At 48.0% G+C, this 22482-nt stretch overlaps 1 protein-coding gene across 7 annotated transcripts in view; it reads left to right on the forward strand.

The window, feature by feature from the left end:
- The window catches only part of EXOC6B (exocyst complex component 6B), a 306224-nt gene that overhangs the window by 228090 nt on the left and 55652 nt on the right, over positions 1–22482 (forward strand). For all 7 annotated transcript variants that reach the window (XM_075092267.1, XM_075092268.1, XM_075092270.1 and 4 more), the window contains one exon: positions 9008–9081. In XM_075092267.1, coding sequence (XP_074948368.1) covers positions 9008–9081 — 74 coding nt within the window. The remainder of the gene's footprint in view (positions 1–9007; positions 9082–22482) is intronic.

Consider the following 22482-nt stretch of genomic DNA (forward strand, 5'->3'; position numbering starts at 1 on the left):
AGGGAAAGGTCTGAGTCGTATATTAAGCACGGTTTGAAGGTGGTGCAGATGATTTGCCCTATGTCAGAGCATATACAGTGCATATCACAAGAAAATATGTTTATATACACAATAGATAACAATTGTGGAGGTGAAAAAGATGATGGCTTGGGCTTAAAACAAGACACCAGTATATTAATTCTTCAGACTTCTGGGTTCATCAAATCTTTCCTGATTTATAAGTAAGTTATCCCATCAGCACAAAAAGGGAATGGCAGCCTATGGTTTGGCACCAGGCACATGCAAGCCTGGCTGGTGCTCGAGAGAAGCACGAGGCCGTGATGGGACCCCTTGCTTGCACCATAAATGCCCCCCTCCATAAGAAAGTGCTTGTCTCGCATGTTCAAAACACTGAATATACAGTTTATTAATTTTATGACCTTCAGAGAGAAAGCTTTCAGAGGACTGGGGAGAAGTAGTAAATTAAATAAACATTAAAAGCCAAATCTTGCATGTCTCAGTCATATGAACAGTCCCATATACGTCAGCAGCATTTTTGGTGTGAAAGAGGCAAGAAAGAGTGGAGCTGCAAGGTTGTAAAACTCCTATTAGGTTGCCTGCGATGAGAGAAACCTGGGAAAATCGCGAGCTATTTTCCTGTGACATTATGCCCCCGCAGAGACCGCGGTGCTGGAGCCTCCGGCTGGACAAAGCCCTTGAGGAGACGTAAGGCACCGATCCTGCACGTAGAGGTGGATGTTCCCTTTGCTTTCCCAGCACAAAGCGGTTTCCCAAGACGTGTGGTAGAGGTTTGAACGTCTTTTGGTGCAGATTTACAATGATGAGTGCGCATGGATGGCACAGCTGACGCCCAGGGAAGGGCAAAAGTCATTTTTAAAACATCTGTTTCTGGCCAGGTATTAGCTGTAACTCTTGTTCTTATTGCCTGACTTTACATAGCTCTTTTGTTATGCAGTCAAGAGGGATTCTCCCACCTCCCTTTTAAACCTGAAGTGAAATAAGGCATAGAGGTTGAATGAATTGCCCAGAAAGACACAGTAGGACACATCTAATTATGACTCAATTTAGGAGCGAGTTCTGGCTCCAGCCCAACGAGCAGACTTGAAAAGAGAAAAAAAAAAAGCAAAAACAATTCTGGAGAGGGGAAAAAACAACGAACACAAATATTTCTGTGAACCTGTAAATAGAGGAGGTGATGCTTGTGTTTAGAATAGGCATTTGCTTTTTAAAATGGGTTTGCTGCCTTCCAGAATACGCCTGTAACCCAAGATTTAACGGTGCGTGCAATGTGCTTTTTGTAATTGCTACGTGCCTTGCAACCCACTTCCCCGCTCGGCTCTTTTTCGGACCTCCTGGTGCTGGTATATATATATTTTTCCATATCTCGTGTACCTCAGAGGTAATGGGAATCAAATGCAACAACCCAAATTTGGAGATTGCGAGCGAGAAAGCAAAAAGAAAGGGGGCTGCTCTCGCTCCTACAAAAGTGTTTCCCATCTACGTAACCGGTTCCAGCAGTGGTTGAGGCGGATTGTTTTTACAATACTTAGATCATAAAATAAGCAGTTCCATAATCTCCAAAGTCTTTTAACTGCTGCTTTATGAGAAATTAAGAGAGCCGTAAAAATTATATTTAAAATTTCATTAAACTCCCCATTTTTGTTCAGCCCACTCCTGGGGGCAGTCAATAAGAAACACAGATGTCTCCGCCGGTACGAGGGATCCCCCAGCCCAACACCCGAGCGTGCCAAAACGCACCGATACGGGTCCCGGCGCAGCCGTTCGCCACCCCCTCCTCGGCTGCGCTTTGTGGCTCCGAGGACTTTCTCACGCGGAAATCCCGTTATTTGTGTAAAGACGCCGGGCTTTGCCCACCGCGCCGGGGTCCTCCTCCCCCTCGAGCGCAGCCGTTCGTGCCGTGCGGGCGGCTGCCCGACGTGCCTCCGACCTCCAGCCCAGCGGGGATTGGCGCGTGCGGAGCTAGAGGCGAGCGCGGCGCTTTTGAGGACAAACTGCCTGATTTTAGGTTATCGCGCTGTGTGTTTGCTGGTATCGATCCTGCCCACAACGCACCAGCAACAGCTCATATTTTGGGGGAGAAAAGGGGGTGTTGCAATGAACAGAGGGAAAGGTTTGAGCAGAGCGCATCAGCAGAGGAATCTCCATGTCGCTGGTGCTGATCTCTGGGGGCACCTCGAGTGCTGGGCTCAGGTTTGGGCCCCTGGGGACAAGAAGGGCCTGGAGGGGCTGGAGCGTGTCCAGAGAAGGGCAGCGGGGCTGGGGCAGGGTCTGGAGCACAAGTGTGCTGGGGGGCGGCTGAGGGGGCTGGGGGGGTTTAGCCTGGAGAAGAGGGGGCTGAGGGGAGCCCTTCTCGCTCTCTGCAGCTGCCCAAGAGGGGCTGGAGTGAGGGGGGGGCTGGTCTCTGCTCCCAAGTCACCAGGGACAGGACGAGAGGGAACGGCCTCAGGCTGCGTCAGGGGAGGTTTAGGTTGGAGATGAGGGAAAATGCCTTCCCTGCCAGAGCGGTCAGGCCCTGGCACAGGCTGCCCAGAGAGGTGGGGGAGTCACCGTCCCTGGGGGGGTTCAAACACCGTGCAGACGTGGCACTTGGGGCCATGGTTTAGGAGGCCTGGGGGTGCTGGGTTGGGGGTTGGACTTGCTGATCCTAGAGGTCTTTTCCAACCTTAATGGTTCCATGATTCTGTGATTGCAACCTGGAGCAGGGCTGAGCAGCAAGAAAAACAGCAATTCTGGCAAAAGGGCGCTGAGTTTCGAGGGTGTGCGGGCCTACTTAGCGTACGGGCACGTGACTGAACCGGATCATGGATTTTGGCAGCTTAGAAAGCTGCTACCTGTTCACTGAAGTTCTGTCAGTGTCCTAGACTGTCCCAAATATAAGGTTGAGCACAGTTTGCGTGAGCTGCCTGCATGGCTGACGTGAAAGAACACCTTTTCATCGAGGAGCAAGCAGAGGCTGATGCCCCCAGCTCATCCCTGGGAACCTGCAGACCCTCCGTTTGCCCGGTGCTTTGCCCAGGCCTGCCTGTTGCCTGCGATGCCGGTGAGCTGCGCCGTTCCCTCGCAGGACGAGAGGAGCGGATCGCTTCCTTCCCGCCTCTTCACCCGTCAAAACTCAGCCTTCTCTGGGAAACAAAACTTTGCGTTCTCATGCCGTTAAAATGGAGCGGGGTTGTTTGTACTGACAGCAGAGGTGTCTTCCGAGCGCTGCTGTATGCGCCTTCTGAAATGGGAAGGGTAAATTATTGGTGCGCCGAGTGACAGGGGCATGGAAGTGGGAGCCTCTGGTCCACGGCTGTGCCCCTTTCCTACACTTAGATTTATCCTCCCTTATTTCTGTCAGAATTTGTTCCCCTGGGCGTATCATTAATTTATTTAATGCTGCCTTCATTTCCTTCAGCTGACCTTTCTCAGAGGTTGCAAAGTACTCGCGGTGGCAAAGAAAGTGATGCCTGGTGAATTAGTGCATATAAATATGCATGGAGGAGAAGCGCATGACTCCCCATCAATGAGCTATCAGAAACGTGCCCTTTTCATATAGATGCTGACAGGACATACTCAGGCAATGCTCTCTACTTTAGCACACTACTTAAGTGGTCTTCGCAAGTCTGGCTCGAGCAAATCCTGGGAGTTTGCATGACGTCAAAGAGAAATGAACTTCTCTCCAGCCATTTTACGTGGCCCCTAAACTGGCACCTCCTGCTTGCCTCTGCCGCCTCGAACCATCAGCTGATTTTTGCCTTAGATTCACCCTTTGTCTGGCCTATAATCCGTCACCTGGTCTCCTTCAGTGTTTTAGCTTTAGTATTTCTCTCTCTGTTTTCCTTCTCCTTTGTAAACCTCTTGCTAAGCCCATGCTATCATCTCAGCCTCTCCTGTCCTCTTGTCCCCAACCTCTGCTGTCTGCTACAACATTTTGGATATCCTCCCTCTCCAACACCGTCCTGTGTCCTCTGTTACCAGGATACCCACTGATACTTATTTACCCATCCATCCTTTTAGTCCTTTGCAGCCCCAGGAAGAGAAGACGCCTCTGTCCACACCTAATTTTGTTTAAGTAATTGGAAGAGCTCAGTTCCTCATCTCTGCCCCCACCTTCCCATCCCTCCCCCACCCGTCATGGACACACACTGTCAATGCTGGTCGACCTTTGCAGCTCTCATGAGCTGATGGTGAGATACGTATGTTCCACTTTTCCTAGTATTAGTATTTTAATGCAGCTGAGAACTTCACATCTGCTGAGAGATGTCCATTGTCCATCTTGGGTTATGAGTTTGGGAACCTGTATAGATCTATAAGTTGGTTCTGTAGACCTGTCCTACAGATCGGCAGGGACAAATATTCTTGGCATGTATCTCATACAATTTCCTTTGAAGAGCTTCCTTTTCTTCTACCAGAAAGCATCTAGTGGTCCAGCGGTGGGGATTTCCTCTCTGGGGCTGGGGCTGCTGCTCAGCCCTGTCAGCAGAGCATCACGGCCCCTGGAACCACTGGTTTCTGTGGAACAACAGGACTCCAGGCTCATCTTTGTTCCATCAGAGGAACAAATGATAGAGAGGGGTAGACATTTTTATTAAATCTGACCCAGTTCAGTGTGTTTTGGATAACTCCGCCCTCTCCCTTCAGCTCTCTGGAGTTCCCCAGATGGGGATGAGCTTTGATAATTTGGCCTATAATGCTTCAAAGCAGGGCTGTGTGGGAATGGTGTGGGTGAAGCATAAGCTCAGTATGGAAATCGGGATCTTCTCTCTGTTCCTCTTGCCTCAATTCCTACCCATCATTTCTCACCTTTTTTTCCCTCGTGAGCTTCTCCAGAGTCCACGCGGAGATTTGTTCTTCTGCATGAGTATCCTCAAGGTGTCATTTTGTGCCTCTGGGTAAGGTGCAAGAGGTCCTGTCCCTTGGCTTTCCCAAGATACTCTTCCAAGGGCTTGTCTAAGGAAGGTGACTTTGAGACCTACATTCTTCACTGAGCAATACTGAGGTGGTTGTTTGCCCAAATACCAAATCTTGTTCGTGACTGATGCGACCTCAAGCGGATTGCCTGGGTTTCCCTCGCCAAGAGCTCCTGCAATCTCGATCCCGCAGGTCTGCTGTCCTGAATTCTGGCGGTGTCATGTAATTTAGAGAAAATCTTACCCTCAAAATGGTGTTTTGGAGGAACGAAGTCGCCAGCTGTGTTTATTTGAACTGCACAATACGTGTAAGGCTGCCCCTGTGTGCGTAGCCATCCGCAGTATACAAAAAGAGATTCCCCCGTTCTGTATAATTAATTTACAGTGGATGTCTCTTTTCTGATGTGCTTTTGAACTCTTTATTCTTTGTTCATTGTAAAGGGCTTAACGGTTCCTGTTCCTTGATTCTTTCATCGGTGAAATGTTTTGGAAGAGAGGTTAGAGTCCCCCTGTGACCTGCCCTGGGTGGCCCAAGCCTGTAGACCTTGCAAAGACATTACTTTTTTGGCCTGAACACAAGTCTCTCAAACCTTTAGCCTGGCTAAATGCTTTGTACAAACAGCCGCATACTGATCTGCTCTATTCTCTTGTGATTTTCTGCTCAAGGGGCTGTACTGTAGGTGGCTTGCTACGTTTGCCACTTGCCTTGGTAGTGGAGACAGTGCAATAAACGAATCCGACAGTACTGAGGCCAACACTGTGCTCGGTTGTTCCGAGAAAATTATCCTGAAATCTGGTTGAAGAGATTAAAACCAAGAAGAACTGGCTGTGTCTTTCCTCTAAAGCTCTGTTCTTTTCTTTGTTTCTTTTTTTCTTTAAGACTTTGTTCATTCCTCCTTCAAAATAAGTTTGTGGCATTGGTATGTAAAATGTGACCTACGATTACAGAAGGTACGGCTATTTTTATAACAACCGTGGGGTGAAGCATTGCATTCATTCCTCTTTGGGCTCCTTACAGCCAGGGGCTGTAGCAGCTTTCTCCTGGCATCTGAGCTGTACTCCCGCTCCCGTTTCTTCTGTAATACAAATAATATGATCTCATACTCCATTTCACTTCTTGAATGTGAAGTGCAGTGTTAATGCAGTAGGGGCTCCAATCTGTTCTTTTGATGAGAGTTACTGCTGAAGCAAGCGTTGGTTCAACGTGCTGCCGTCGTCGTAATGTGCAGGGTTAAAGGGCTGTGTCGCTCCCTAACTCCCCCAGCCTTCCTCCCTGTGCTTCCTCGGGAAGAGGCAGCTGAAGGTGAGCTGCTGACTAGAAACCACGCCTTGGGATGAAATCTGTCTTGGGTTGCTCAGGAGCAGATGACAGTAGTGATAAATTGACAAGTCTCGTGAGAACATTCAAGACCCAGTCACAGGCATTTTCTCATGAGGATTTGAAATTCATGCTTTTGGGAAGATCTTAAATTTCACGACTCCATGTGTGCTTCTAAATAGATTTCTAGCAGCTGCGAAGCCCTTAAATCCAAAATAGAAATTTTCTTTCATTGCAGTCCTTTCAGGGTTTCTGTTTTCCAGTGTTTCTCCAAATATAATTAGTTACATGATGCGACCCCATCCTTAGAGGGTAGGACGTAGAGGTTCAGCCACTTTCTTGGGTACCTCAACCCCGGGACGTCTGCAACACTAAGCTGCCCCAGGCAGTTTCATCCCTTGAGAAGATGCTCAAACGCCATTTCTCGCATCTCCAAGTTTTTAGCGTCTCAGGTACGTGCTTTTCCAAAGTGGGGGTGTGTTAGGTTTGATGTGGTTTGGGGGATAATTTTTCCAGATGAGACAGTGGGGTGTACAGCGAATGTGTAAAGATGATTTATCCCTTGCAGATCAGAGTCAGAAAGCTTGTGTTAGTCCTCCCTTGCGTGTGTGAGCTGGCACAGGCAAGCTACAGTCAAATTTTATAGCAAACGTACATTAAAGTGCCTTTACAGTTAGAGTTAATTAAAACAGTTTTGGGGGGTTAAATGTAAACTCTCTTTGGACTATGTGCAGCCAGAATATTGCAGCATTGGTCAGTGGAACTGGCTGGAAGCTCCTTTCTCTGTCCTGTCCCCTCTGGTGAAGAAGTGGCAAGCGATGGGTCTCCTGGCTTTGATTCGTGCTATTCCCAACCCAAATCTAAATGCAAACAGTCACGTACATACTTTCTCTTTTTTATTATTTGTTTCTGGTAGTAACGTTGGATAAAACTAATGGTTTTACAGCCGTGTTTGCTATTGTCCTATTTGCTATTGTCACTTGAGTGATCACTGCAAAGATGAGTGATCGTTTCAATCTCAGAGCTCTTCTGGCATCTGAAAATATTAAAAAGCAAAGCCATGGATGTCTGAAAACTGCCTGCTCTGCCCCTGGAGGTACCTGTGTCTCTGTTGAAGGATGTTCTTCATCCCAAGATTTTAATGGAAGGTGGAGCAAGAAAGCTGACAAATAACCCTCTCTGGTTTCCTCAAATAAGGCAGTTGAGGAACCGGGCTGAATCCCGATGTCTCATTCATTAGCCTGGTCTCGTTAGAGCCATGGGCTGCTATAGGAGGTCCTTAAAAATAGGACTGTGGTGGCATTTGCCATCACACCGTGATGACTTTTGTGTCATTTGCTTGAAAACGAGGTAACTTTTGGAAGAAGCAGCGTTCAAGGAGAAGACCATCTGGCATGAAATGACTCTGCTTAGCGTTTAAGGACAGGACAGGCTTTGTCCACTAGTACCTCTGTCCAGTCATGGAGAAAGAAGGCAAAATCCTCCTTCCTTATTGCAGAGCCATGCTTAGTCCTCAGCTTTGTGCAGCTGCGGGAGCTGTTTTGGGGGTTCTCGTATGGTAAAAACCAGAATAGTTGGGCGAAAACGGGCCAAACATAACTTAAAAACCCGTAGGTTGGTGTGCATCTTCCCTTCCTTCTTGCTTTCTGCCATCACACTTGGTTGCATCTCAAGAAAACATTTCATTCCAGCATACAGCATCTTCAGTGTCTGCAGGAGCAACAAAATTCAGCCAAAGGCAGAAGCTCGCTCTTGTGTCTTTCGTGATGTTGAGTTGTGACTTCAGAAATCAAGTGCCCTTGGTGATGAGAAGTTGCAGGGAGAGCGGAGATAAAGCTGTTAATTCTGTGGCTAAAAGGGGTGAAATCAAGTGAAGCTGGGCAAAATCAACCTCAGGCATACCTTCAAAAGACATGCTTGAATATGTGCAGTCATTGGCTTCATGAGCGCTACCAAGTCAAAGCTGTTAAATGGCATGGAAGTGCTAAGGTCCTCTAACGTGGAGTCATTCAAGTCCCCCTCAGTGGTTTTAGGCTTGGTTTAAATAATGGATTAGAAGAAAAATAAATGACTTAAGTATGAAATTTTGAACAGATTACACTGGACGGAGGCAAATGTGGCCTTGGATATATTCTCTTGGCTTTAGAAGCCAATGTTATTCAGTTGTCAGATGTCTTCATCCAACATCAATAAATACGCCACATAATGGCCGCGATAGCTCCCATTTGGGGTGACTGTACGCTGGCAGTAGTGCGCCATACCAGATAATGCAAATAATCTGCTGCCGAATAATTAATGATGCGGCTGGGCATATTTTTTTGATGAATGCTTATGGGGCCTGGTGACAGGCGTGAAATTAGAAAATTCCTTCAGCGCCCTAAAATATAAATAGCTTTCGGAACTGAAAAGAGTTTCACAGCTGAAGATTTGATTGTGTTGAGAGGAAAAACTTTTCCACCCCCATCCCCCCCTTTCTTCTCGGCGAGTTGTTTGTCCATTCACAAAACAAATACTCTGAAGCCCAGTACGGCTCATGGGAATAAATTTCAGGTCGAATTAGTACAGTTTCCTTGCTGTCAGGACGGTGGAATTAATGGTGTTTTGATGACACGAATTTTGAAGGGCGAACAAAGACGCTGAAGGGAGGGAGACATGACTCCTTAGAAGCGCGGTCCTCCTCTCCCCCAGCCTCTCTTGTCTTCCCTGTCATCCGTCTGCCAATCTCCCTGTCCATGGTTAGTTAAAGGCGCTTTTTATCCTCTTTTCTTTCCCACAGAGTTTGCCAGATCCGGCCCAGTGCCTGGGTTCCAAGGGGACACGCTGCAGTTGGCCTTCATCGACTTGAGACAAGTAAGTCTTTGTGTTTTTGTTTTTTGTTTTTCTTTTAAGATGTGTGACTGAAGACCATCAGGTCTTAAGGAAAGAGAGAGGAGGGGAAACGGCGTCGGTGATTTACGCCAGAGACCTATATTTCCCCCCCCCCCGCCTCCTCCTCCCTGCGCCTCGAAGCCACCTCCTTATTGAGCGCTCCGGGGTCCTGGAGATGGTGGAGGTGAAAAGGGCTGATGGTACGGGGGCGAGAAAGAAAGCCATGCCTGACCCTGGCCGATGGGGTCCATTGTGCTCCCGTTGGCTTCTGCAGACACGGCAAAAAGATAACTCGGCGACTCTCCCGGCTGACGCCAAGCAGGTGGTGCTAACAGAGAGAGCAGTGATGCAGAGACCGCCCGCCTCGAGGACTTTTGTTCACAGATAATGCCCGCAGAGGCGTTTTGCGAGGGCGAAGGAATTTGCATTCGGGCTTGTGTGGGGAGAGTATGAGTGTGTGCGCGCCCGTTTGTGTCCGTCTTTGGCTCGGCTCCCCCCTCCCCGGTCCCCTCTTCCGCAGATGGTCCCCGGCCATGAATGACAAAGTGGCTGTTGGGGAAGATGATTGGGGAAGGCTCCACCCATCGGTGCCCACCTCTCAAGGGGGCCCCGTCAGAGCCAAGTTGACCGTAGCAGGTACTGAGGCATTTGCGGGGCTTGGCAAGCCGATTTAGGGAAAAGGGCCATTCTAGCGAGTCATTTGTTTGGGGTAGAAATGGGCATTATTGATATCCTAGGCTGGGGGGAAAAGTGAGGTGGTCCTGTCATCTCTTGGCACTGAAGATGGATGGGTTGGATAGAAAGTCTGAATGAAGTAAGACTCAATGACTGATGCTTCTCTCCTATTAAAACAATCTTTTTTTGTCTGTTAAACCCCCCTGGCTTTGTCCCTCCTGCCATCATGATGCAGTGCCTCTTGTTTTCAGGGTTGACGTAGTTTGCATTCTGAAAACTTTCGGGTGCCGAGGGTATTTCTTAAATCTGCATAATCCCTTGTATCGATGATCTCCTTACCACTGGGACTCCGATTCATACTGGAGCCGCTTTTAACCCGTAAGGGTTTGAGAACTTCTCCGAATCCAATTGATGTGCAGGGAGCAATCTGTCATCCCACGACACTTCTGTGGAGGAGCAATAAGTTTAATAACGTTGAGATGCCGCGCGTTTGCTTTTCGGACTTGGGCCTGTGAGCACCTGACAAATTTGTTTGCAAAATGGTCAAAATAGGTCAAAATGGAAAACGGGAAAGGTGTGTGTTATCACTGGTACGCGTTGACGCTTTTATCTTCATTAGCTTCTTGGCACTTTATTGACTGCAGTACGCAACGCGCTCACAGCCTCCTGGGTATAAGGAAATGTGGAGGCTTTGGTCCTTTTCCAAGCACGAAGACTTGAATGCAGGGATTTTGAAGAGGAAAGCTGTGGCTGTTTGAAGAATGAAATGCCTTAAAAACGCTCAGCGAGGTTCAGCTGGTCTGAGCCAGTGCATTAGCAGGGAAATGTTTGTACGGTTCATAAGTGCAAAGCGCAGCCAAATGAATTCAGCTCGGGTGAGGAGAAAGCTGAACAGTAGCCCTCTACAATCCTTCCTCCTCTGTCAAACGGTCGTCTTTGTACATGGCATTTTCTTCTTTGTTCTGGAAGGTAGTCCCAACTATTTTTCTTGCATTTGAAAATAAGAGCTTTTCTGAGTTTTGTGAGCAGAAAGGGGAGATGCTCTGGCCTGTTGAGTTTCAGGTGAGGACAGGCAGTCCTAGATCTTCTGGATAACAGGGATGCTTGTCGGTGCCAAGTATCGTACGGGTAATGGACAATGCCTCATTGCTCCAAGTAGAGAAGAGTCCACCTATCACCGGCTTATTGAGATTAGCAGTAACATGCAACGATGAGATAGCTCCCAGCTGCCTTGATCCAGTCGATGGCCTAATCCCGTGACATGTAATGTGGCACCAAACTCCGTCTGTTTGAAGCTCCGGGGGCTGCCCTGGGGCCATCCGATGCTCCCACCACCGTGGTGCTTCTTGTTGGACTGCAGCTCCAGCTGCAGGGCCCGGGAGCAGGGGATAGCTGCGAGGGTGGATGGATGAAGGTACGGGAGAGAGAGGTCTTCAGTTTGTTCTTCAACTTGTTTTTAATTTGTTCTTTTTGGACGTTGCGTTCTTTCTCTTTTAAGCTGCTAAATGTTAACACAATATTGACTTAAAGCTGTGAACCTGAAAGTGTTTGTGTTTCTGGCTGTTTTCCTTCGCCCAGGAAGGAGTGCCGGTGTAGCTGGTGAAAGGGTGTTTCCAACCTGAAATCCAGACAGGCTTCTCAAAAGGTTAAAAGTAATTTCTAGGTTTAGATTTCAGGTAGGTTTATACTTACCTTGGAGCTGTCCTGTCAGTTAGTGTGGCTTTGCACGAGCAGGCAGAAGCGGTCTGGCTTGGTTATGTAGGGAGGAAAAATGACTGGGCAAAAAACGCACCAAGTAAGTGGGGAGATCAAAGAGATTTCCCCCTCCCTTCCCAAGATATTTCAGTGCTGGCTGTTGCAGAGCAGTTGTAGATGAGAGAAAATTTTCAAAGTCATGTGGGATGATTAAGTTTAAGGGAATGACCAAAATTAATCCTTAGTACAATACGATATAACATGGTAGAAAAACGTAGTGATTTGGTTTGTGTCTTTAACAGAGATCCTCACAGTGGGAAATATGGCCTATAAAACTGGCATTGTCCAGGAGTATCAGAGTTCCTCCTTGTTCAGTGCAGCAGACTCAAGGGTAGGATCCCTCCGTACATTGGAAGCCTGATTTTCCCCTTGTGCTCAAGGAATTTGGGAGCAATTCTGTTTCCGTATGGTAAAAAGAGTCAAGCACAGTCATTTAAAAAGGGACTTTTCTTCCCATCCTGGGACAATTCTAAATCTATAAATTCCTTTAATGAAGTGATAAAGTAAATTGAGTCGCATCTCACGTCCTTCTGTAGAGCCTTTTTGTAACAGGGGTCTGACAGCGGTACTCAAATATTTAAGGCTTTATGAGGAAGCAATAGTTGCTTTTTTCACCTTAAAGTTTAAACTTTGCTCTTATGTACTCAGTGCTGTATGTTAGAAATGTGAAATCAATTCAGTTTCATAATTAACCTTACTGAAATATGAAAGGCTCCTAAATAATTTAGTCCTCTGCATCTTTCTTTCAAAAGTGACTTAGGCACTTCTGTCCCAATACCATTGAATGTCCAAAGTCCACTGAAGATCTCCAGGAGCTTTCAAATCAGCCCCGAGCCTGCGCGTGCAATAAGTTCACTGTTCTCTCCGCAGCTTCTGGCCAGCTGGAAATGTTTTAGCTTTTCATTTTCGTGGGTTTATTATAAGAAAGTTAGTTGAAGAGGAAGGTTTTATGTTTGTCTGTGAAGTCGCTGCAATTCACAGCCATGCTGATCTCTCCTAGAAGCCAGATCGACCCTCGTGGCTGCCCGCCAAGGAAAATCTGTCTCCAGCACTCAAAGAATTTCACTCTGGGCTCTAGCAAGGGAACGTCCTCGATGGATTAGAGCTCCTTACTCCAGGTCTCTTCGTCTGTCCAGCGAATCGTAAATCCTGTGTGTTGAATTTCCTCTGCAAGTGCAAACTTCAGCATTGAGGGAGATTTAGAGAAAGGCAGGCGGGATCTCGTCTTGCTGGAGGCACGCAGGCATGCGAGGGATGAGGGCACGGAGGTTCCACTCCTCTGCTCCATCATTTTTCCGTTTTACTTTATGACTATAACCTGACGGTGGTTATGAATTTGAGCGTCAGCTCTCCAAAGCCCCTCGGTGAGGCTGAGACAGGCAAGCGCTATCGCTGAGCTTGGAACAGCTCTCCTGCGTGCCGCTTGTACAATAGCAAACACTTGGCGCGTCTTTTTACTGTGTTCGAAAGCCACTTGTGGTTATTGTGGGTTCATGTTGGGTGCCGGCCAGCTGGGTAATGAGAGGTCTCCCTCTGATGCATTAATTTTTCCCTGTTACCTCTGATAAAGATGCTTAGTAGAAGAGTGTTCCCCTCAGGAGCACAATTCCCTTCCCTCCCTGCTCTGCACCCTGTTCTTCCCTTCATCAGGTTTCCTATCTCTTCTGCATTGTTTGCGTAATTGCTGGAGGTTTTGGTATTTTTTTTTCCATTTAGAAGACAAAATACAAAGTTAGGCAGGAGCTTTTAGCCGTATGAAATGTGCAGTTGTTCTTTGTCTCTGTCTTAATTTCCCCCAGTGACTTCTGAACTTTCTGGCCCCTTTGGCCATACTTGGTTGGTGGGCTTCAAAGGTGTAACAGCCCTACACGTTCTTCTGAAAATAGGAGCCAAGATAGAGGAGAAAAGCTGCAGTGTGAGCTCATCCCTTAGACTCAGCCTTGAGAGAAACCCATGGGGAAACCTGGATTTCTTGGTTCTTTGCTTGGTTTTAAGGAACAACCTGCTCCGTTGTCGGGAATGGCAAACTGTGAGGTTACGATGAGAGATACAGTAATGCTGGCATTCGTGGATATCCAGCTTAGCTTCCTATCGAAACATCAGATGGTAAATAAGGTTTTTAAGCTCCGTCTGATTTGGTTGTTGGCTGCTTCAGAGGCACTTGGAGTCTTGGGCTTGTGCAAGGTGAACCTGTACCAGGTGAGACGTAACTGTCTCCTGCTGCTACCATGCGGTCCAGGGCTTCCACACCCAGCTCCAGGCACGGTGGCTGAGGGGAAGCCCTTGCAAATTTGGGCGAAAGGGCCAAGGCCCCATAGGTCTGTGCTTAGACGTGACACTGCAAGGCTCTGGCCACCTCTCTACTCTGTTACCTGAGGCAGTTCGATGGCAGGAGGGAGGAGAGAGTCCCTCCGGGAGCCCCGAGGCAGCATCCAGGAGAGCATGCAGGTTCGTTCCCACCAGGCAAGAAGCCCTGTGTTGTTTTTTTTTTTTTAACTTGTTTTCATATTTTGCAGTTAAATGTGGTTTCTCTGCCCTGCAAAGTCTAATGAGATATCTGAGGAGCAATGTGAAAACAAGATGTTGGGTTGAGCCTGCTGAGAGAGTGCCATGAGCGTGCAGTGGCGTGGAGAGGCTCGTTGGGTGTGAAACTGGTTTGGCGTATTTTTCCCCACTAGTTTTGCTGATAGATGCAACAGAAGTTGAAAATCGAATTAGAGGGAGGATCGATTAAGTGAACTATCCCGGCGAGATGTCTTCTCTTCACATGTACTTGCTTGCGTCTTTGGAGCACAGGTTTCTGTTGTAAGAGAAGTTGCAGGCAGAGTACCTGCCACGTGAGTTACTGGAAGCAGTAAGGCAGAGGTGAGAAGGTGACTCACGGGTTTCAGCTCATCTGCCTTCCTTGCCAGTTGCTCTTTTCCATCCCCAAACTGTTCTCTAGACTGCCATCCCCCTGGCCCACTACCTCGCCCATCTTCGGCCTCGCAGCTCAGCTGGTTCTCCCGAGCGCCCGTTGCACTGCTCCCGCCAAAGGCTGCAACGTGGGGGATCTGTACTCTGTTTTTTTGGGGGAAGCACCCTCGTACATTTTGGTTTCTGGCTGTCTTTAGTGTTTAATGCCCTTTGCGAGAGGACTTTTCCCATAGGAAGGCAGCATTTACATTTTATATCTCACTTAACTTACATTGTCTCCTCTCCTTTACCTGCATCCCTTTACTCCTGTGTTTACCCTGTATTCTGTCCTTGCTTAGTAGTGCTTGCTTTAATTATTTAATCATTTAGGTGGCCTCTGCTGCATTCTCCTCTCTTGCTCAGCAATCTGAAGCCCTTCGCTGGCTCTCGGGGCGGTCCTGCATGCCCTGCCCGCAGCTGCCTCCCAAGCGGTGTCAAGCGAAATGTTGAATTTTACTCATCTTTCATTGCAAATGTCATCTTCTTGTGCGCTAAGGAAACAAGAGGTGTGAAGACATGTGTTCCCTTTGCAGCCTTAATTCTTGGTTACCAAGCAATGATGGGTTTGGGCCAGTTTTATCATTACCCTTAAATACAGAGTTTTGCTGTTAAGATCGTATCTCCGGGATGTTAATTTTGTTGCTCCTCTCTGAGTTCCTTCCGCTGATTGGTAACTCTTGGATAATGCAGCCACAATAACTAATCATGTTCGTTATGGGCCAACGAATAACGGCCCATTTTGCTGGTTCTTGCACAAACACGAAGACTAGAAGAGTCTAAACAGAAGATGGAGCCCAGAAAAGGCAGGCCAAACGTGTCTGACTTATAGCCGAACCCATTACTGCCAATTAAATGGCATTTTGTTTCCTCACACCGTGAATGTGATGGATGCTTTTCTAGGCATCCAGAAGCCGTAGCCACATCGGCTTCCCAGAAGTGGGGATATCATCGCCTTCATCGTCTGTCGCACCTCTCTACTTCCATAGACCCAAATTATGTCGGTTTTTCTAAATGCCAGATTGCCTGGGGAAACCGATTTCAAAGCTGTAGTCTGGTGTTAATTTATGGTGGCCCTCAGCGGCGTCTGGGCCACTCCAGCATCATGCTGAGTTTCCTCTCAAAAGTTATCTGCATGGGGTAATACAATAATCTTGTAACAACAAAAAAGGACTTGTGCATTAGCTTTCTCGCTCACGAAAAGCCTGGATTTGTTTTCTAAATCCCTAGTTGGAATGAAATTACCTTTGACAGTGTTTGCTGTAATCACCTGGTGGAAAGTAACTGTGTAAACTTACAGATGTATTAAGGCCCGTTTAAAACCTTATGAATTTCATGTACTCTTATCGTATGAGTCGTCCGCCCTTTGGGAGGTGGGGCTGGCCAAGCCCTTCGGCTTGGGTTAGAAACCTGCTATGTTGAGAACACGGTACCTGCTTCACCTGTGAGCAAGGTGTGCCCAAGGCCCTCGGCATCTGGAGATCACAGGAGATGCTGGCACCTATTTCCCTCTCACCCCTTGTTCTTCAAATGCCCTTTCGATTTCCATTAGTCAGGGTATTTGGGTGTCTCCATCCACCTGTCACCCGCCCCACGACTTCCTAGGAAACTCAGAAGAGGTGATAAAATAGAAAGATGAGATGGAGGGACTGACTTATAAAAAAAGCCAATGAAAAATAACAAATAAAACCCACAGATGTTTAACGAGGGGCCTTTTTTGCCTTATTTCCTGCTCTTAATACCACCTGATCCTTTTTGCCTTGATGTTAGCACCATCCATCTTAACCCCTGTTGGTAACGTCAGAGCAAGGTGCTTTCTCTTCTCTGGAAACCAACTGGCCCTTGATTAAAAGCTGTCACAGAGCAGTTATGACACATCTAAGCGGTAGCAAGAGATGATTTGCAAGCTGTGTTGGAACCTCCTAAAGGCCAGGCTGGACTCCAATGCGTGGGTGTGCTCCTCCAGGCACCCCGCACCTGTGGTGGCGCTCAGCCTCCCCAGAGCACTCGTCGGGAAAGGTGCTCCGTGTCGGAGACCCATGGACGACAGATAGAGGCATTTTTTCCTCCACTCCGATGCACTTCAATGCGAATGCCCATGGAGATGTGCTCGGGCATGGATTGTGGGCCAGGCATTGCCCAGGGAGCCATGCAGGGGTCCCCCGGGCTGCGGCTAACCCAGTGCACCAGGACGGGCGTTCCAGGGGCTTGGCCAAACCACTGTTTCTTGCTTGTTAAGCTCAGGGTACGTTTTGGGGTTGTTTTTTCTCTTTTTAGTGCCCAAAAAACCAACAGTATTTGAAAAAGGCACATTAAGTAGTTTATTTATTTTTAAATCAGTGTTAACTGCCTGACTCACAAAGGAAGGACGCTTCAAAGTTTGTGCTGAAAATCCAAGCTGCTGCTTGCTGTGCTCTGCAGAAAGGGGATGGGGAGAGGCAAAGACACAGAGGCGTGAGCTCAGAGCGGATTTAGAGCCTTAACTCTGATTTTTCTTGCTTTGGTGGGTTTAAGCTAGTCTTAGAGTTACTTTAAACATAGCCTTTTGTAGTTCAATTATATTAAAATCACAGAGATGCCTAGTCCATTTGGCTGCTCGGACTTGCTCAGAATCCATCACTCTTGATCCAGGAAGGATGTTTTGGCACGGTGAGGAATTAAAAGTGCCTGGGCGCTCCCCGGAGCCTTCAAACAACAAAAAAATCAAGAGTGCAAACATATTCTGTTAGCACTTCTCTTACATGGAGAGCGCGGCCTGGGTTTCTTTCATTAGGGCATGGCAATGGAAATTGTGGAGCCTGTCGACACTTTGCAGGCTGGAACAATAAAAACAAACAAACAATCAAATCCTCTTTCCTTCGGAGATTTTTGGGCTAGACAAAAGAAATAAAGGCAGGAAATGAGGAATTTGGATGCGAGGAATAGAGTTCTCTACCTCGTGGTTGGGTGTTAAATTCCTCGAGATGTCATGTAAACAGTGCACCGGGCTTATTTAGATGTTGAAATCAGAAGATGGTGGGGTGGGAGATACTTGTCCTCACCTTTGTCGGTGCTTTAGGCTGAGCCTTGGGGTTTGCTCAGGAATGACTGGGCTTTTCACGCTGTGGCCACCCCCAGGTCTGGGGTTTGGTCTCACACACCCCACGCTGCTGTGTCCATCTGCTGAAGTTAACACAGAAATTAATTTTCCTTTCCAAGGCTGGGTGCTGAGAGCGATTCAGTAAAACATTATACGATCACTTATTATTCCTTTCTCTTGTTTTCATTTACATTTTCCGGTAAAACAAGCAGTGCAGCTACTCAGATGGGACTCCATGAAGAAGCTCAGCAAAAGGGCACCTTGCACTGGGGCGGGAATACCATTTTAGTTGGGTTTTATTCCTCTGAGACTCAGCTGTCTCCTCCTGAGCATCCTCAGCTCTGGCTGCTTGTGGTCCGTCCACCCTGGAGCAGGTTGCTGTGACTTCAGGCGTCTGCCCCAGGGCGTGAACAGCAGGAGCTGGCCCATGCTGGTGGGGGGAGAGGTCTCCTCCCCACTGTGCCCTCTAATTGCAGGAGGCTGTGAGACAGTCATCCGACCGGGGAAACGGACACCGCTGGAGTTATAAGGCCCGCTTTCACCTTTAACCTGCTGATTGAGGCAGGATTGATGGGGAATAGAGAGGGCCAGAGGTGGTTGCCCTTCACCTCAACATCCCCGCCTGTGAAACCAGATCCGCTCCGGCGATCTGTGCAGGCTTGGGAGCTGTCTCTCTCGAGCTGGTGAGGAAGAGCCGTCCATAAAGAAGCCTTTATGAGGCTGCCACTCATGACATCCTAGCTTCACCTTGTGCGACATGGGAGCCCCCGAGAACTCCTGTTGCTTCTGTGAAAGTGAAGAGTCGCTCGGCTCAGCTGCTGGGTCTCCCTGGAACGCGTCAGCTGGACCTCGGTGGGTGGTAGAGTCAGTTTTGCAGAGCAGCCTTGTCTTTGAAGCTGTAGAGAAACAGTATCCTGATGCATCCGGGTAATTCTTCTCCTTGGGATCTCTCGAGTGCAGCTGGATCGCTGGGTCGTCGTTTCAGAGCAAAGAAATGTTAGCTCTTGGAAAAGCCTATTGTGATATTTGGCCGGTCAAGCAGACACTGTTCTGAAATAACACGCGCAAGTCAAAAAGGCACCAGTGGCCTGGCACGGTGGAAATCTGGGGAGAGTACGCAAGACAGGACCACTGGTGCTTTTATCCATCAAGGTGACTTCACTTGCAAGGCGGCTGGTCGAGAAGCCTTCGGTACCACGTTTCCTTCAGGAATGAGCTATTCATTGCCTCTGAGAGAGCCGGTCCCGGAGCAGGCTCTTGTTAGACTCCCCCATTGATTTTTTTCCATTTGATTTACAGAGTACACATATTGACTAGCATTTATGTAGTGCCATACACATGGATTAAGAGGTTAATAAATGAGGTGAGGTTTGTGAGGAAAGGCGGGTGACTCTGATGTGTGAGAGCTCTGTGAAGGAGAGAAGGCAGAGGAGAGGAAACTTGGCCTATTCATGCTTTGAGCTGAAGCAGTGGAGAGCAGGTGCAGGAATGACCGTGGTACTGGAGCTTTGGAAGAAACCAGCAGAGAAGAGATGTGTCATCCGAATAAGTTGGGAGCCGGGATCTCAGGACTGTGCTTTAAGATGACTTTAATATTATATTTCAGCCAACGATTCCTTCATGAAGCGTGGTCACTTGGCGTTAACGTACTGCGCATCTCGCACGAAAGCATCGGTCTTCTGCAGCTGTCATTTCTATTGATGACTTGACAGCAAGGTGGCACTATAAAGCAAGGAACATTACCGTATCATTTATTTCAGCTTTTCTATTAGTGTCCCCCCCCAATCCCATGATAAAAATAGTAATTTCCATTCCTATATGTTCCGTTGGTTCCGGGACATGTGTGTTTTTAAACACAACGGAATGGTTGTTGCTGTTTGATCTATAGATGGGGTATTTTCTAGGTTGGTTCTGTTAGGAGAGTTTACAGATTGATCTGATCATAGTGGGAAGTTTTGTGCTCTTGATCTAAACAGGTGCTTCGTTGTTTAAGTATAGTTTTCCTCTAGAATAGGAGGGGAGTGGTAGAGGTGTCTAAATGTGGATGTCTACTGCTGTCATAGAAGCCCAGAGGCATCCTAGATGTCCACGAGAGACAGGTAGATGGGACGCAGGCATTCGAGAGACTTGTGCCTTGCTGGGGAAGCAGCTGGTGGATGCCTAAAATGGCACCAGATTCCTCTCTATAGGACCTGAACGGCTTTGTGTGGGTGATGGTTGCTTTATTAGATGTATGTCAGCATCTGTAGTAGTGACAAAATCAAGCTGCAAGGTAACAGCTCTGCTACTAGTAGAAGTAACGGAAGATGAGATGGGTTTTGTTCTAGTCCACGGCTGGTTGTGTTCAAGGTGTCTGTGCTAATGCAGCTTCAGTTTCTATCCTTAAATGTACCTATGAGCTTCAGGGAGCCAGGGGTTGGGAACATGGTCTCCAAAAGGCAGTTCTTTTGGAGGACAAGAGGAAACGGCCTCAAGCTGCGTCAAGGGAGGTTTAGATTGGATACTAGGAAAAGTGTCTTCACCAAAAGGGTCGTCAAGCCCTGGCACAGGCTGCCCAGGGAAGTGTTTGTGTCACCATTCCTGGAGGTATTTAAAAGACGTGTAGATGTGGCGCTTAGGGACACGGTTTAGTGGTGGGCTTGGCAGTGTTAGGTTAAAGGTTGGACTCGATGATCTGAAGGGTCTTTTCCCACCTAAATGATTCTGTGATTCTTCATGCCTAGTGTTAAAGTGAACAAACCAGAAATCTCCTCAGCTGACTTTCTAGCTTTCAGGGTGACTTTCCTGCCCATTAGTAGAATGAACACTTAATCCTAGAAACGTAACAGCCTTCACCAAAACATCAGAGGTTTCACCAGCGTTAGAGATCCGGTGTGAAATTTTGACTAAATATTAGAGTAAGTACCCTTACTGTTGCCTGTTTTTATACATGTCCAAAGTAATGTGTGGCTTCCAAGATGGTATGCAAGAGCAGCAGAGCGCTAAGAGGGCTCTGTGTACTCCAGTACATAGGGGGGAAGGGAGCAATTAAGCTAATGGTCTTTAATTGATAAAGATTGAGGTGGTCTGACCACCCGTGCAGAGAAGTGGCAGTTTTCTGCCGTGGGGCTCGTTGGAGGATCCGGCTGAAGGTGAAACCAGTGTAACACACACACAGATGTTGCACGTTGGACCTAAGAGCAGGTATGAAGACTGAACAAAGTGAGGAGAGGTTCCTTCTGGACCGGGAGGACCTCCTGAACATTCACGACTGTCCAGGCGACGCAGAGAAGAGTAAACGAGGGTGAGAGGAACAGTACGCCTGTGTGTGTGGCAGTGGAAGTGGCCCACCGAGGAGTTCCTGCTTTGCAGGAGGGTGTGTTGGTCATGCTCTGTAACGGGTCACAGTGCGTCATGTGTTGCTTCCAGTAACACCTGAGATGAGGTGCAGCCGAGTGGCTGAACTCCATTTTGCAGGCTCGACCCTTTCTCCAGTGAGAGGGGTTGACGTATCTCCAAGGACTATTGAGGTTCCAGCTGAGATGAGCTTTCCTCTGGAAATGATTGTGGCATCCCTTGGCTTCTGATGGGTCCAAGCAGAAATGGTGCATCTCACTTGGCTCAGCTGAGGTTAAGCACTGGAAGAACCATGAAGTCGTCTCCCCCACCTCCCGCCCCCTTTGAACTGCTGATAGCAAAATGCAAACGCCTTTCAGACCACGTGTCTAGAAAGCCTTCCGCAAGAGGCCCTTCCAGCGCACACAGAGAGGTTGGCAGGTGGCCCTCTCGTCAAAAAAAAAACATGTGTTTTGTAATGGTTTTGAACCTGTGACTCTTCCGCACCAAAAAGCAGAAACGTTTGGCTGCTTCCCGTGGGGGTGGAGAATGGGGTGGTTTCCACCGTGGGCTCCGTCTTCCTGTGCTTGCGGACAGGGCAGCCCCAAACGTGGAGGCAGAGGGGTGGGGAGGAGGCATATGGCTCCAGACAGTGTTTATTATATTTAACTGTAATCTGTTCATTTAGCGCCTGTTATTACTGGATGCTTTAACGCGTTCTTAGGCATCGTGTCTGCATCGGTGGGGCTGTTTCGAGATGCCAGACAGGTTTCTGCTGCAGACCCATCACCAGCTTACGGTGTGTTTTCACATGGTTCTCTTGGATAATCCCTCGCTCTTTCTAATAAATCTAACAAACCACACGAAGTGCAGCATTTATTCAGGTCATGTGCTCATGCATATGAATCTCTCCAGCCGGCTTCTCCTTCATTCATTTAAATTCTCCTTCTCTATCAGGCCCCGCCGAAGGCACTTCCCTGGGGGATGTATTTTCCTGTAACAGCTAGCTGGCGTCAAGTCTTGCAGATCGATACTGTGCATGCTTTCAGTGTTTAAATTACCACCATGGTCTGTTGGTCTTGGCTTAGGCAAAAGAATCCCGGTCATGAAATGACACTCGATCTGGTGTTTGCCAGATAGTGTAAACAAGCACATTAGTTGGACCGGATAGGCACGATAATTGCAGAGCGAGGCTGTTGCTTGAATGGATCCATTAAAGTTGGCTTCAGGGAGCTGCATCATCCTTTTAGATTGTCGCTAAAGAAAGGACCGAAAAAATAGCCGTGGCTGGAAGGTCTTGCTGCAGAACGTGAAGCACCAAACCTACTCTAAACTCTGCATTGCTGAGCTTGTGCCGCTTGCGCAGTGCGATTCGGGATGTCGGGTCGCTTGGGGATCCACTTCTTTTGGGCTTCGTGTGGCAGGAGAGCTGCGGTTAAGTGGGGTTACGTAGCTGTTGCCGTTGAGCAACCGCACACCACGGAAAATGGGTAGAGTTTTATGTCCTGCTGTTCCAGGGTTCAAGTCCCTCACTGATCCCATCGGAGGGGAGAAGCATCTGCCTTTTCCCTTCTCCAAAGTGGCTCACAGAGGGTGGGGTGAACTTT

This window comes from Phalacrocorax aristotelis, chromosome 4 (genome assembly GCF_949628215.1).
Source record: "Phalacrocorax aristotelis chromosome 4, bGulAri2.1, whole genome shotgun sequence".
Classification (NCBI taxonomy): Eukaryota; Metazoa; Chordata; class Aves; order Suliformes; family Phalacrocoracidae; genus Phalacrocorax; species Phalacrocorax aristotelis.